General features: G+C 57.5%; 2 protein-coding genes across 5 annotated transcripts in view; one reads left to right on the top strand and one right to left on the bottom strand.

The window, feature by feature from the left end:
- Positions 1-944: 944 nt before the first annotated feature.
- Positions 945-11,065, bottom strand: LOC308614002 (uncharacterized protein; the record flags this gene model as incomplete). Its single annotated transcript, XM_081228229.1, has 4 exons — positions 945-1,158; positions 7,884-8,012; positions 10,757-10,976; positions 11,029-11,065. 4 exons carry the CDS (start codon positions 11,063-11,065, stop codon positions 945-947), a joined length of 600 nt encoding a protein of 199 aa, XP_081084355.1.
- PCSK6 (proprotein convertase subtilisin/kexin type 6) overlaps positions 11,042-11,741 on the top strand; it is a 193,566-nt gene continuing 192,866 nt past the window's right edge. For all 4 annotated transcript variants that reach the window (XM_081227293.1, XM_081227292.1, XM_081227294.1 and 1 more), the window contains exon 1: positions 11,042-11,354. In XM_081227293.1, coding sequence (XP_081083419.1) covers positions 11,064-11,354 — 291 coding nt within the window. In that variant the 5' untranslated portion in view covers positions 11,042-11,063. The remainder of the gene's footprint in view (positions 11,355-11,741) is intronic.

Here is an 11,741-nt window from a genome sequence, read left to right as displayed (position 1 = left end):
CGGCTTTAAAAACAAATGAGACACAGATGTATGTGAAAGCCTGGCAGAGCCCTCAGTAGGACATGAGTGTTTCTCTTCCTTGCCCCGCCTTTGTCCTGCCTTCCTTGGCCCCCACTTCCTCCTTCCTTCCTTGCCTGGCTCCCTCCTGATGGCCCTGGGGCTGTCTGTGCACTGCGTGCTCCTTCTGTGTCTGGGATGTGGAGCATCCGTCTCCGTGGAGTGGCGCCATGGGGCTGGCCGGCCTGGAGCACATTTGTGCTCCCACAGCCGCACACAAACTTCTGCAGCATGTGTTTACAGGTAGCAATCAGATGTCTGGCCTCATAACCACACCTCTTACGTGATGCTGTCTAAGCGCAGGGCACAAGTCAGAGCACTTTATCTACATTGACTAATTTGAGATGAACACAAATTTTGTGCCCATTTTATCCTCAGTTGGGAAAACCCAGGCCCAGAGAGGTTAACTGACTTGCCTGAGGTCATACAGCTAGGAATGGCAGAGCTGGAATGAGAACCTAGATGGTCAGTTCAAGAATCTCTGCTCTAACCACAGTACTCCACTGCCTCTCCTTCTCCTGCCTGGGCATCTGCTCTGTCCAGACCCTCCCCTGCCTGTTCCAGGAGACAGGACCTGAGCTCACTTCCTGCTGTGCTGTCTTGTGGTACTGCTTGTGCCCCAAGCCCTCCATGAACTTTGACCTGAGAGGCGCAGCATCTTGGCTGTGAGCGAGAAGGTTTCCAAGGGTGGGGACTGAGAGAACGAGGGTGACCACCTGTGACCCATGATGACTACATACTTGGGGGGAGCACACTGCTCCATGTTGCTGGTTTGTAATGAAAGATCACCTTACAGGATTGGGGTAAAAGGGGCTCAGGGGAAAGAAAAATCATAAGGGAATTAGCCCTGATCCAGATGAAGAGAGCTAGACGCAAAATCGTATGGGTCACAGAAATATTGTTTGGTTACCAAATTTTCCACCTTTTGGAAATGACCGTACGGAACGGCAGGCTTGGTGGCATTGTTGGTGGGACTGGACATGGTGGCCAGTGGCCCCGCACAGGGCAGAGGAGTTCCTGGGTGTCGCTCCCTGAGGAGAAAGAGTGCTGGGCTTGCTGGGGCCGCAGTTCACGCCGCTGTGTTCTCTGCTGCTAGTGCGTCTGGGTGGAGAGAAAACACAGCAGGAATGATTTTGGCTGGGTCGGGGATTTGGGAGAGTTTAGACTATAAATAGTGAGTATATAAAAAGCCTCAAGTGGATTTTTCGAAGCCCTAAATTCACCACATAGATCCAAGCAAGCTAACAGTAACCATTTAGGTTTTCGTAACATCTAAATGTAACTCGGCACAGCGCCCTGCCACCCCACGCTTCTGCTGTCACCACAACCCCTGCCAGCATCTGCCAAACCAGAGACACACGTCTCAGGAGCTTTGCTGCCAGCCTGCTGGCTGCCCTCGAGGTCCTGGCCCTGCATGAATGACCTTGCCTACTCTCCATGGAGGGGCCGTTTTAAGTCTCATCTACGGCGGAGGAAACTGAGGCCTAGCAGGAGAGGTGACCTGTCCAAAGTGACACAGCCAGCAAGTGCTGGGCTGGATTCCACCCACTGCCCAGAGCCCACCCCACTGCCCACTGCCCCGCCCTGCCTGAGACCGGACTCCGGGGCCCATACCAGGGCAATGCTGCAGGAAGCTATGTTCAGGTCAGCAGAAAATTGAAGCAGCATGTGGAAAGGAACGTGGGTGCCTTTGCGTCTTGCTTCTCGGGGCCTGTGGTCACCAGGCTTCTCTCGTCTCTAGGCTCCTTGTTTCACGTGATACACCAACTGGTCATAAAGCCCCTCTGCACTCCTGCAGCCCCGGCTCGGCAAGCCCAACGCCTGCCCTGGTCCTAGGGCTGCTTGGTGTCGATGAGACCCGGCTCTACTGCCCTTGGCCCTGGATCTGCTGCTGCTCTTGGCCACCTACAGTCAGGTCTTCTGGTTTTGATTCTTTTAGCAAAATCATTGTCACCTGATACTGAGGGATAGATAAGCTGGACGGAGTGACATTTAGGATGACAGCAATCATATTTATAGGAAAAACCCGGGGCTCCAATGGATTGTTTTTAAACCTGTAGGATTCCCTTCACAGTCCTGCCTGCCCACGTCAGACTAGCTTATCCTCCTCCAAGGTTCTGGAAGAGACTGCTGTAGGAAACCCCAGAAGGAGGTTCTAGCTTGTTTGTACAGGGAAAGGGCACCAGGTCTGAGGCTTCTTCCTACCAGAGAGGAAAGAGAGGTCCAGGGAGCCCCAAGAGCTGGAAAGCAGCTTCTGAGACTCAGCCCCCAGTCGGCACTGAGCTGGGTGTGAGAGATTCCAGAACCAGAACATAAGGCAGCACAGCCAGGTGAGCAGTTCTGCCTGGGGACAAGAGGGAGAGGGCTGGGGCATGGGAGGGGTGCTTTTGGTGAAGGAAGGCTTCACAGAGGAGATGCCCTGCGGCAGGAGAAATTTGCATGTGGGGGCGGGGAGGAGAGACAGGCACACCCAGGGAGGAGGTGTCAAAATCCAAGCAGCCTGGGCCTGAAGGGCTGATCCATCTGGGAAGGTGGTTGGGAAGGTGGCTGGGAAGGTGGCTGGCCCACGATGGGGCAGGAAGAGCAAGAAAGACAGCGCCAGCTTGCTAAGGCCATGAGGGCTCTGCCTCATGGAGTTTGGTCTCCACCCTGCTGGCTGCAAACATTCACAGTGGTCTAAGTAGGCTCCCAAGAGCACGTGGGAACCAAGCCTCAGGTCGGGGGTGGGGTGAGAGGGGCAGTGAGCTGGAGCAGAGAGCCAGGTTGGAAGTTATCCTGACAGCTTGTGTGTGCACGGTGAGGCCTCCACTGGGACGGGAGCCCAGGGGGTGGGGAGGGATGGGGAGCCAGGCAGGAGCCAGGTGAGGGAACAGCACTTGCATGGATGTCACAGGGAATGTGTGAGGCCAGGGTCTGGGCAGGGCGGAGGTGAGCAGGCTGGTGTATAAGAGGCCAGAGACAGTGAGGGTGTTGAGTAAAGAGCTAAAGGTGTGGGACCCAAAGTGTGTCCTTCTGAAGATGGGAAGGGCTGCAGATACAGACTTGAGAGCCACGAGGCTTGGCTGATCGCAACAGCGGGAGCATCTCTCCTCTGCTTTCCACACCTCTTGGCATTAAGTCCAAATTCTTGCCAGGGCTGGTGAAGCTGCCCCAGCCTGGCCTCGTGTCCCCTCTCAGGCCACCCTCCTTTCACTATCAGTGCCCCTGCCCCTTTGCTTCTCTTCCAGCTCTCCCACCACACCACCTTCCTCCTGCCCCAGGGCCTTTGCACATGCCGGACCAACTGCCAGGCGCTTTGCCTGGAGCTGGGTGATACTGGGGGTGGGGGAGTCCGTGTTAATGTCGGGTTGCCCTTCCTTCCCCCATCTCAGCTCTTCCATCATGCATGTCACCAGTTCCCTCCACTGTAAACACTTGATGCAGTTTCTGTTTTCCTACTTAGACCTGACTGATATCTGCTCATCTGGGTATTTCCTGTTTATTTCTTTGAGCTCAGCTTAAAAGTCACTTCCTCCGGGAAGCTCAAACCATCCAGTTCAATGCTCTTCCAATATCTGACCAACGGGCTATGCATGGTGGGGGTGGAGGCTGGGGGTGGGTTGTAAGGGACCTCTGGGGCTGCAAGGACTTTGGTTTTGCTCTGCGTGAGCCTGGAAGGACTCTAAGCTGGGGAGTGGCCTATGTGACTCTGTTTCACATGATCCCCAGTGTTGAGGGCTGATTCAAGGGGCAAGGGCAGCATAGGGAGGGCATTTAGGAGACTGCTGAGTTACACCAGGGGACATGTGAGCATGGCCTGGTCCAGGGCGGTAGCAGTGGGAGTGGTGAGAAGTACCTCAGGCTCTGGATGGATTTCCAAGGTAGAAATGACCAGATTCCCTGAGAGCCTAGACTCGAGGAGGGGTCGAGGGGGCCGCAGGCTTCGGGGCTGCCCTTTACCATGATGGGAAATCTGGGGGTGGGCTAGGGGGCTGGGAAGAGCAGGAGCTCAGTTTGTGTGATGAGCCTTAGACGCAGAGGGGAGATGTCCTCAGTGTCTGGAGCTGAGGTGTGACGTCCAAGCTGGCGACACAGGTTGGGAACCGTCAGCCGGTAATGGGCACCCGCAGTGATGAAAATGACTGACGTCCCCGGCAGGGTGGTGGAGGTGGGTGGGCAGGGGAGAGGGAGGAAGCCCAGAACTGGGGCTTGGGGCCCTTGATGCTAAGAAGAACCAGCAGTGGAGACTGAGGAGCAGCCTCTGTGCTGGGGGGACCAGCGCGGTGGGGAGGGGTGTCCCGGAGGCCACGTGGGAAAGGCTTCAGGGATGAGTGGTCACATGCTGCAGGAAGGGCTCCGGGGACCAGGGCTGAGAACTGGCCCCTGGCCTCTAGCCACCCGGGGCAGTGGTGACAGCAAGCAGGGTGTGGCTTCAGGCAGTGAGGGGTGATCTGATTGGCGTGGGTTTGAGAGCACCGGAGAGAAACCGAGACACTGGGTGGAGACAACTTTTTGAGAGTTTTGTTTTCCTATAAAGGGAGGAAGAAAAATGGGAGGGTAGCTGGAGAGTTCGTTGTTAATTGCTGTTTTAAAGATGCTGGAATCACAGCAGCAAAGAGAGAACTCAGCAGCTGGTGCCGGGACACCCTTGAAGAACCACGTGGTGGGGCGGGGGGGCGCCCAGGAAGGGAGTGGGGTCCTCGGCAGGAGCGGGGCCCCCTCGGGCAGCAGGGTGGGGAGACAGAGCCCACGGGTGCAGTGGGAGAGGACGGTTTCCCCTGAGAACTTGGTGAAGAAGGACGCCGTGCCTCGGGAGAGTGAAGGTGGGGACAGGGTGGGAGGTGGAGAAAGGAGCGTGGGGATTTGCACGACTGCGGAGGTGTGGATGGCGCGTGTCAGGGAGACGGGTGGCTGGTTCTCCATCCGCGGTCGGCTGCGGTCGCAGGTGCCGAGTCAATGGAGAGCCAGGCGCAGTGACCCTTAGGTGAAGAGCCAGGTGACCTTCTCCAGGGCCTCGGAGGGGAGGGGGGCGGTGAGGGAGCCTGTGTAGGGTGGGGGGCAGGGCGCTGGGAAACGTGCAGATGAGGGGAAGGATCTGGGAGAGGAAGAGATGACTGTGCGCAATTGCCAGAGCAGGAGCCCACGGGGTGGGGGTGGTGGGGGGAGGGTTCCCTGAGGAACCAGAGAGGGGCAACCACGGAGGGGCAGCTTGGAGGGGGCGGGGGGACAGAGGAGTGACCGACTGCATTGCTGCCTCTGGCCGCAGCAGCCAGTTCCTCCGCTGCACCCAGCCCGGCCCCTGAGATGCACGTTCCCCATTATCTCTTTATACACTCGGGCTCCCGAGACAATGGTTGTCTAGAAAGGACTGGATTTCGAGCTCTTCTTTCCAGCTTGTGCCTCGCTCCATTTGCGGGGGGGGGGGGGGGGGGCGGAGCCCAAGTCCCTAATTTATTCTCACTTGGAAAGAGTGCTCAGGCAACGAAGCCAAAACTCATCCTGGCATCCAAGGAATGATGTCCTCACCCGGGAATAAGACGCAGATCCCGCTGCCCATCTGCTGGGCTCGGGTAAAATGCCGTGCGATCCTGGGGGTCTGCTGGGCGTGGCGGGGCTCCCCCTTCCCTCCCTCCCCCTTCTGTTCTTCCTTTCAATAAATACGCATTTGCAGTCTGAGTCTGTATGAGGGTGATGAAATAGAGAGGGCGGGGAGGAGATGGTAGGCCCCGCCAGGAGCCGTCCTGGACCAGCGTCTTGCTAGCAGATCTCTGATTCTGCTCAGCCTGGGGCGGCGCTGTTTCCCCAGGAGGAGAACCAAGACTGATGCAGACCAACGTGGATGACCCCGCTTACTCTGTCAGTGATTACCTGGGAGGGGGAGGGTTTGTGGTCCAGTTCGGGTCAGTGGGGCCTGAGGTGAAATGGACTGGACGCTGGGTGTGTTCCCCTAAGGACATGAGACAGTCCGGAGAGGGAAGGTCGCTCCTGCCATTCCTTCCTCGGAGGCTGTCTTGAGATGCCCCAGTGTGGGGCAGTTGTCTCTGTCCATGAGGAGAAGGCCAGGCAAAGGTTAGGAAGGCCATCTTGAGCCCTGCTATCACTGAGCGGCTGAATTAACCACCCTGGATCCAGCTCTCACCAAATTCCTGTTCATGGGATAGTGAGCCATCTTTATTGTCCACGTGCCTTTTACTTGGATATTGTAGTACTTGTACCTAGAGGCATCCTAACTGCTGCGGCAAGGAGAAAGTAAACCACTGTGGTTTTCTATCACATGGGGTGTGGAGCCTCCTGGGAGCCAAGGCAAGAAGGGAAAACAGAGAAACGGCAAAGCTTTCATTCTTAGTTGGGAAGAGCTTCTGAGGGAGTTTCAGCTGTTTTGCTCCTAAATTCCTTGTCTGACACTAAATTTCCACCTGGGAGTTTATGAAAGGAACACTGAGATACATAATTGCTAGATTCACAATAATTGTTTTGCAGGAGAAGCAGTTTTCACAAGACTCTTAAGACAAGGATCTAGGTATAAAGGGAGAGTCTAACCAGAGAGGCAAAGAGTGGGTGGGAGTGGGGTGGGCAGAGAGCTGCTCCACGCACCCGCCCAGATGGTCAACCCCCCCCAACCAAAAGGAGTAAAGCCCAATATGAATCAGAGCCCACACTGAGGAGATGATGAGATAAACTGGCAATAACACAGAGTGGAAGGTGGAGCAAGACGGAAAGGGAAGACCCCTGACCCGCCACAGCGAGAAGCATTTGGGGTGAAAAGACTTGGAGTCGGTTGGGGGACCCCTGGTTTGTAGAAGCCCTGGGTGGGCCTGGGTGCTTTCTCGGGACCGGGGGTGGGGGGGTGAGGAGACGGGGTGTGCGTGGAAGGGGTGAAGGGAGGCAGTGGTCTACTCTTTCGTGGGCCCACTCTCATCACAGGCCCACTCGCTATGTGGCGTCTGTGTCAGCATCTCCTGTCCCCCCAGGCTAGGGACCGTGTGTGTTATCCAGGCTTGGTGGCAGGGCTGTCAGCTCTACAGAATGCGTCCCATCGGGCATCACACCTCTGAATGCTGTGTAGTCTAAAGCATCCAGGTGTTCTCCTGAGAGAAGGGTAGAATTTGAAAATTCACAGTAACCAGGCAATGGAAGACCTTTGCTTTGCCAAAGGAGTCAAAACAGATTTTCATTAAAAACACGGCACTCTCTGTACCTCTGCTGTAGGATGTTAATAGATGCTACAAGAAGAAACATCAAATACATTTGAGAGAGTCAAAATAGGCATCTTTACTGCAATATGTCTTAGAGGCATTAATGCCATATTCATCAAATCCAAGAGACACCCTTAAGTGGAAGATGCATCAGGATTTGACATATTACTGAGAAAGGAAAAGTGTCCAAGTTGGGAAGTGTCATGGGGACTCTTCCATGAAGCCGTGCCAATGAAAGGCTGCACCGTTGGTGCAGGAGAAGATGAGAAATAAACCCACCACCAGAGAGGGACAGCAGGGAGCCCTCTGGCCTCTCCCCTGGCCATGGTGGAGGCAGGGAGGAACGCTTGCACCGATCATTTGAACCATAAGCTGGTTCTCAGCTGGGGGTCACACCACCCACATGGTCCCCTAGGGGTCTCAGGAGCTGTATCCCTGATCACTGGCAGGAGCAAACGCAGATCCTCTCAGGAAGAAGTCAATTTCGGTCCAGGCCAGTGGTGATCACAAGACACTGACTGTGAGATTTTCCCCGATTTCAGGGATGTTAAGATGTGAGGAAATGTGCAACTAGGCCTGGCGGAAGGACAGGACATTTATGTGCCTGTGAACCCCACAGAGGGACAGAGTGTGTAGCCTTGCCCATCTTACCCCACTGGAGGCTCCTGGTGCCTGGCGGCAGCAGTGGTCACCGGTGTCACCATTTGTTCAGCGTGTACTTGGTGCCAGGCTGGGCAAGGGGCTTGGCCCCTGTCAGCTCTGACTGGCTCCGCAGCTCCCCTGCATGGGCACAGCATCATTACTGCCATTTTGGCAGATACTGGATAACTTTGCCCGGGGTTGCACACAAGTAGCAGGGAAGCTCTGCTGAGTGCATGCTCTTCTCCCACATCCCGAAGGTGGTGCCCATCAGGCATTCTTTGAGGGATGCCACCCCAACCTACCAATCCTAGCACACTTCCGAAGTTTTAGAAAACTTCCCTTCAGAAGTTTTAGAAAATGCTAATACAAAGATGTGATATTTATGCTAGTATCTTCCCAAATCAGACAAGAGGAGGTGGCATCACTGGGAAGATGTTACTGAATTATGTGTTCTCATGCCCACCATTGATCCCTTCACAGCGAGTACAGGATTACACAGCTGGGGCCAAGGGGTGCCCAGACCACTTGATAGCAGAAGACTTCACATAGCCACTTGGGGTGTGTTGAAACAGAATTTGATCCAGAAATTGCCTCCTTCCAAAGTGGTTAAGATTCCGCGCTTCCAGTGCAGGGTGTGTGGGTTCGATCCCTGGTCAGGGAACTAAGATCCCACATGCCGTGTAGTGTGACCAAAAAATAATTAAAAAAAAAAAAACTTCTGAAAAATTTCCTGGCTCCAGTCACGTTTGTGGTCTATGTCCTGTCCATCGGCAGGCCTGCTGACCTAAGACTAGGGAAGCAGCAGGCCCCACCTCCCCATCCCTACAGAGCTGTGTGGCCCTCAAGGGCCATCTGGAGAGCTGGAGTGAGTGGTAAACCCCCTCCCTACAGGAAGACGAGGCAGGTCTTATTCCAGATCCGGTCACAGTGCAAAGGGCTGGTCCTTCTGGGACCGAGCTGTTTGTCACCTTGTAAGTCAATGGGCAACCCACAGCAGGTGCTTTAAGATGTTCATTTTGGGAAGCTGGGCTCCCGACAACATTGAAGCCAAGATATTGTCTGGGCATGTTCACAATAACTGGAAAGTTTAGCCCCAAATGAGCAGATCTATTAATAAAATAAATCTGGATCCCTCCAAATAAAAATTCAGATGCATTTTAGTCTCCTCTCAGTTCAGTGGGCTGAATCCCTTAATCTACTAAATTATTATGGAAAAACCCTTATCTCTCTCTGTCAAAATCACTGCTGCTGTGGCAGTATTCTCTTGGGAGACATGAGCCGCTGCATAATAACTTAGATTATGTGCACTGTAGCCTTAGCTTGAAGAGGGTCACGTACCTGAAGGAGTACAACACAGGGTCCAGGACAGGGCCGAGGGACAGTCTGGCCAACAGGGGCCAGAGAGGTGACAGGTGTATTGCTGGTAAGTGACAGAGGGAGGCCTTTAATCCAGTGTCCCTCCTCTGTGGGCAGCCAGGGTGGCATTGGGAAGAGACAGGCTGTGGGTTCTGGGCACTGTTTCTGCCCTGTCAGGGCAGTGTGGTTTCCCGCAGGGCAGCCCAGTCTGTGTTAGGGCCTCTGTCTCTCACGTGGGCAGGGCGAGGCCATCTGCAGGAGGGAAACTCAGGGCCTGCATTCTGCATTGTGGGCTGAGCCCACTTGGCCAGGGGAGGAAAGGGAGGACAAGCTGCATTTAGTGCAGAAAAGGGAAGAAAGTGGGGGAATTCAATCCCCAGGTTCCAGAGGGGCCCCTGGCAGGAGCACTTGTGAACAAGAATTTGGCTGGTCCCTGTCGGGCCTCCTGTTCTCCCACCTCCACTGGGGTGACTCACGCCAGCAGAAAGGATGAATCATGTGGGTTATGAAACCGAAGGGCTCCTGAGAGGGAGGCTGGAAAGGACCCGGGGAAGCCATCGGCATGAGTCCTGCTCTGTCCCCACCTGCTCCTGCCCCTCGTCACCGACCTTCCACCTGCCAAGCCACAGACTCACACAGTGAGCTCTCTACAGCAGCCCGAAGGCAAGGGGTTGCTCCTGGAGACAGACCATCAGGGCACCATTCCCTTCCCACCTCAAGGCCTTCCTGGCCTAGTTTTTGTTTCTTCACCAGCTGGTAGTAATCAGGGTAATAAAGGCTTGTTTTCCACATGTGGCCAGTTGGGACCAACACCCCTTGGGAGGAATGGGAGAAGAGATCCTGCCATTCACCTGTTGCAGGTGTGAACATTTCTACAGCTCTCCAGGTGCACCAAATAAGTCTCTGTTGGATTCTAGGCTGCTCCAGGCAGCAGGGGCCAAGATGATTCCCCTTACTTTCCCACTGACTGGTCCCAGGTCAGCGGGAGCTTTTAAGAGTCTACACAGCTAGTGATCACCTACCACGCGGCAGGCCCTGCACTCATATAAACATTTATCAACAGCCGATTGCAAGGCCAGCGCTCATGTCATGCCCTAAACAGCCCCACGGGGTAGATAACTACTGTCACCCGCAATCACAGGTGCTCAAAAAGGACAGCAACTTGCCCAGGATGACACAGCTAGGCACTGGACAGCTCGGGATCCACAGCACCGTCTACCCCCCAGTGGGCTGCAACCTGGGGGCTGTCCCCCGAGGTTCCTCCTGAAGCCAGCTAATCTGCCAAACGTCTTTGCCCCCCTCACCAAGCCCCTTACATCAGGCCTAGTTCTGAACGGGCCCTGACCTGTCTTTCCTTCTTCCCCCAGAGCCCAGGACCTAGGGCGAGCCGCTTGTCTCACGCAGAGACGAGCAAGAGCAAGGCTTCGCACGCAGGTCAAAACACCATCAGGCAAATGAGGCCCCCAGGCTGCCCGACCGGAGGGGGGCGCCGGCCCCCAGCCCTCCAGGCTGGGAACGGGACTCACCTGAGACGACCCGGGCCCTCCCGGACGCCAGTGGAACGCGTGTCCCAAGGGCCCCCGAAGTCTGCGGGAAGTTCCAGGGGGGCGCTTCGCCCCGGGCGCGCGAAGGTCGGGTGCGGGCCGCCGAGCGCGGGCCAGGGCGCCGCCGGGCCGCGCGGGCGGGAACGCGCGGCGGCCGTCCCCTCCTCCCTCGCTCCCGCCCGCAGCGGCGGCGGCGGCGGCGCTTCCCCGGCGCGGAGCGGCTTTAAAAGGCGGCACCCCACCCCCTGGCGCACTCGCCGCTCGGGCGCCGAGCGAGCCTGCTGTTGCCATGCCTCCGCGCGCGCCGCCCGCGCCCGGGCCCCGGCCGCCGCCCCGGGCCCCCGCCGCCGCCGGGGACGCGGACACCGACACGGACACGGGGGGCGCCGGCGGGCCCGGGCTCCGGCCGCTCGCGCCGCGCCCCTGGCGCTGGCTGCTGCTGCTCGCGCTGCCCGCCGCCTGCTCCGCGCCGCCGCCGCCGCGCCCCGTCTACACCAACCACTGGGCGGTGCAAGTGCTGGGTGGCCCGGCCGCGGCGGACCGCGTGGCCGCGGCACACGGCTACCTCAACTTGGGCCAGGTGAGTGCGGCCGGCCCCGCGCGCCCGAAACTTTCCCGGCCTCCGGCGGGCGCGGCGCGAGGGGCCGCCCTTCTGGGAGTCGCCTGGGAGCGCGGCGCGCGGGGCCCTCGGCGGGGACGCCGGGGCAGGCCCGGCGCGACGGGGGCAGCGCCCCGGGCGCGGGCACCTGCCCATCCGCGCGGGATGGGAGCCCGTGGCGGGAGCCGTACTCCGTGTACCCCTAGCTTGTCCCGCCGCCGACCCCGGCCCCTCCGCGCCGGGCCCTCTGACCTCGACGGGCCGCGCGGGGCTCAGGAACCTGTGCGCGCACCGGAGGGGCAGGCGGCTGCGGGGGTGACGTGCGTTCCCTAGGTGTCCGCGACTCCCGGAGGGAGGGCGGCCGGTGCC

This window comes from Mesoplodon bidens (assembly GCF_964165515.1).
Source record: "Mesoplodon bidens genome assembly, chromosome: 3".
NCBI lineage: Eukaryota > Metazoa > Chordata > Mammalia > Artiodactyla > Ziphiidae > Mesoplodon > Mesoplodon bidens.
The sequence above is the reverse complement of the archived record's forward strand: the minus strand, read 5'-3'. Positions and strand labels throughout refer to the sequence as shown.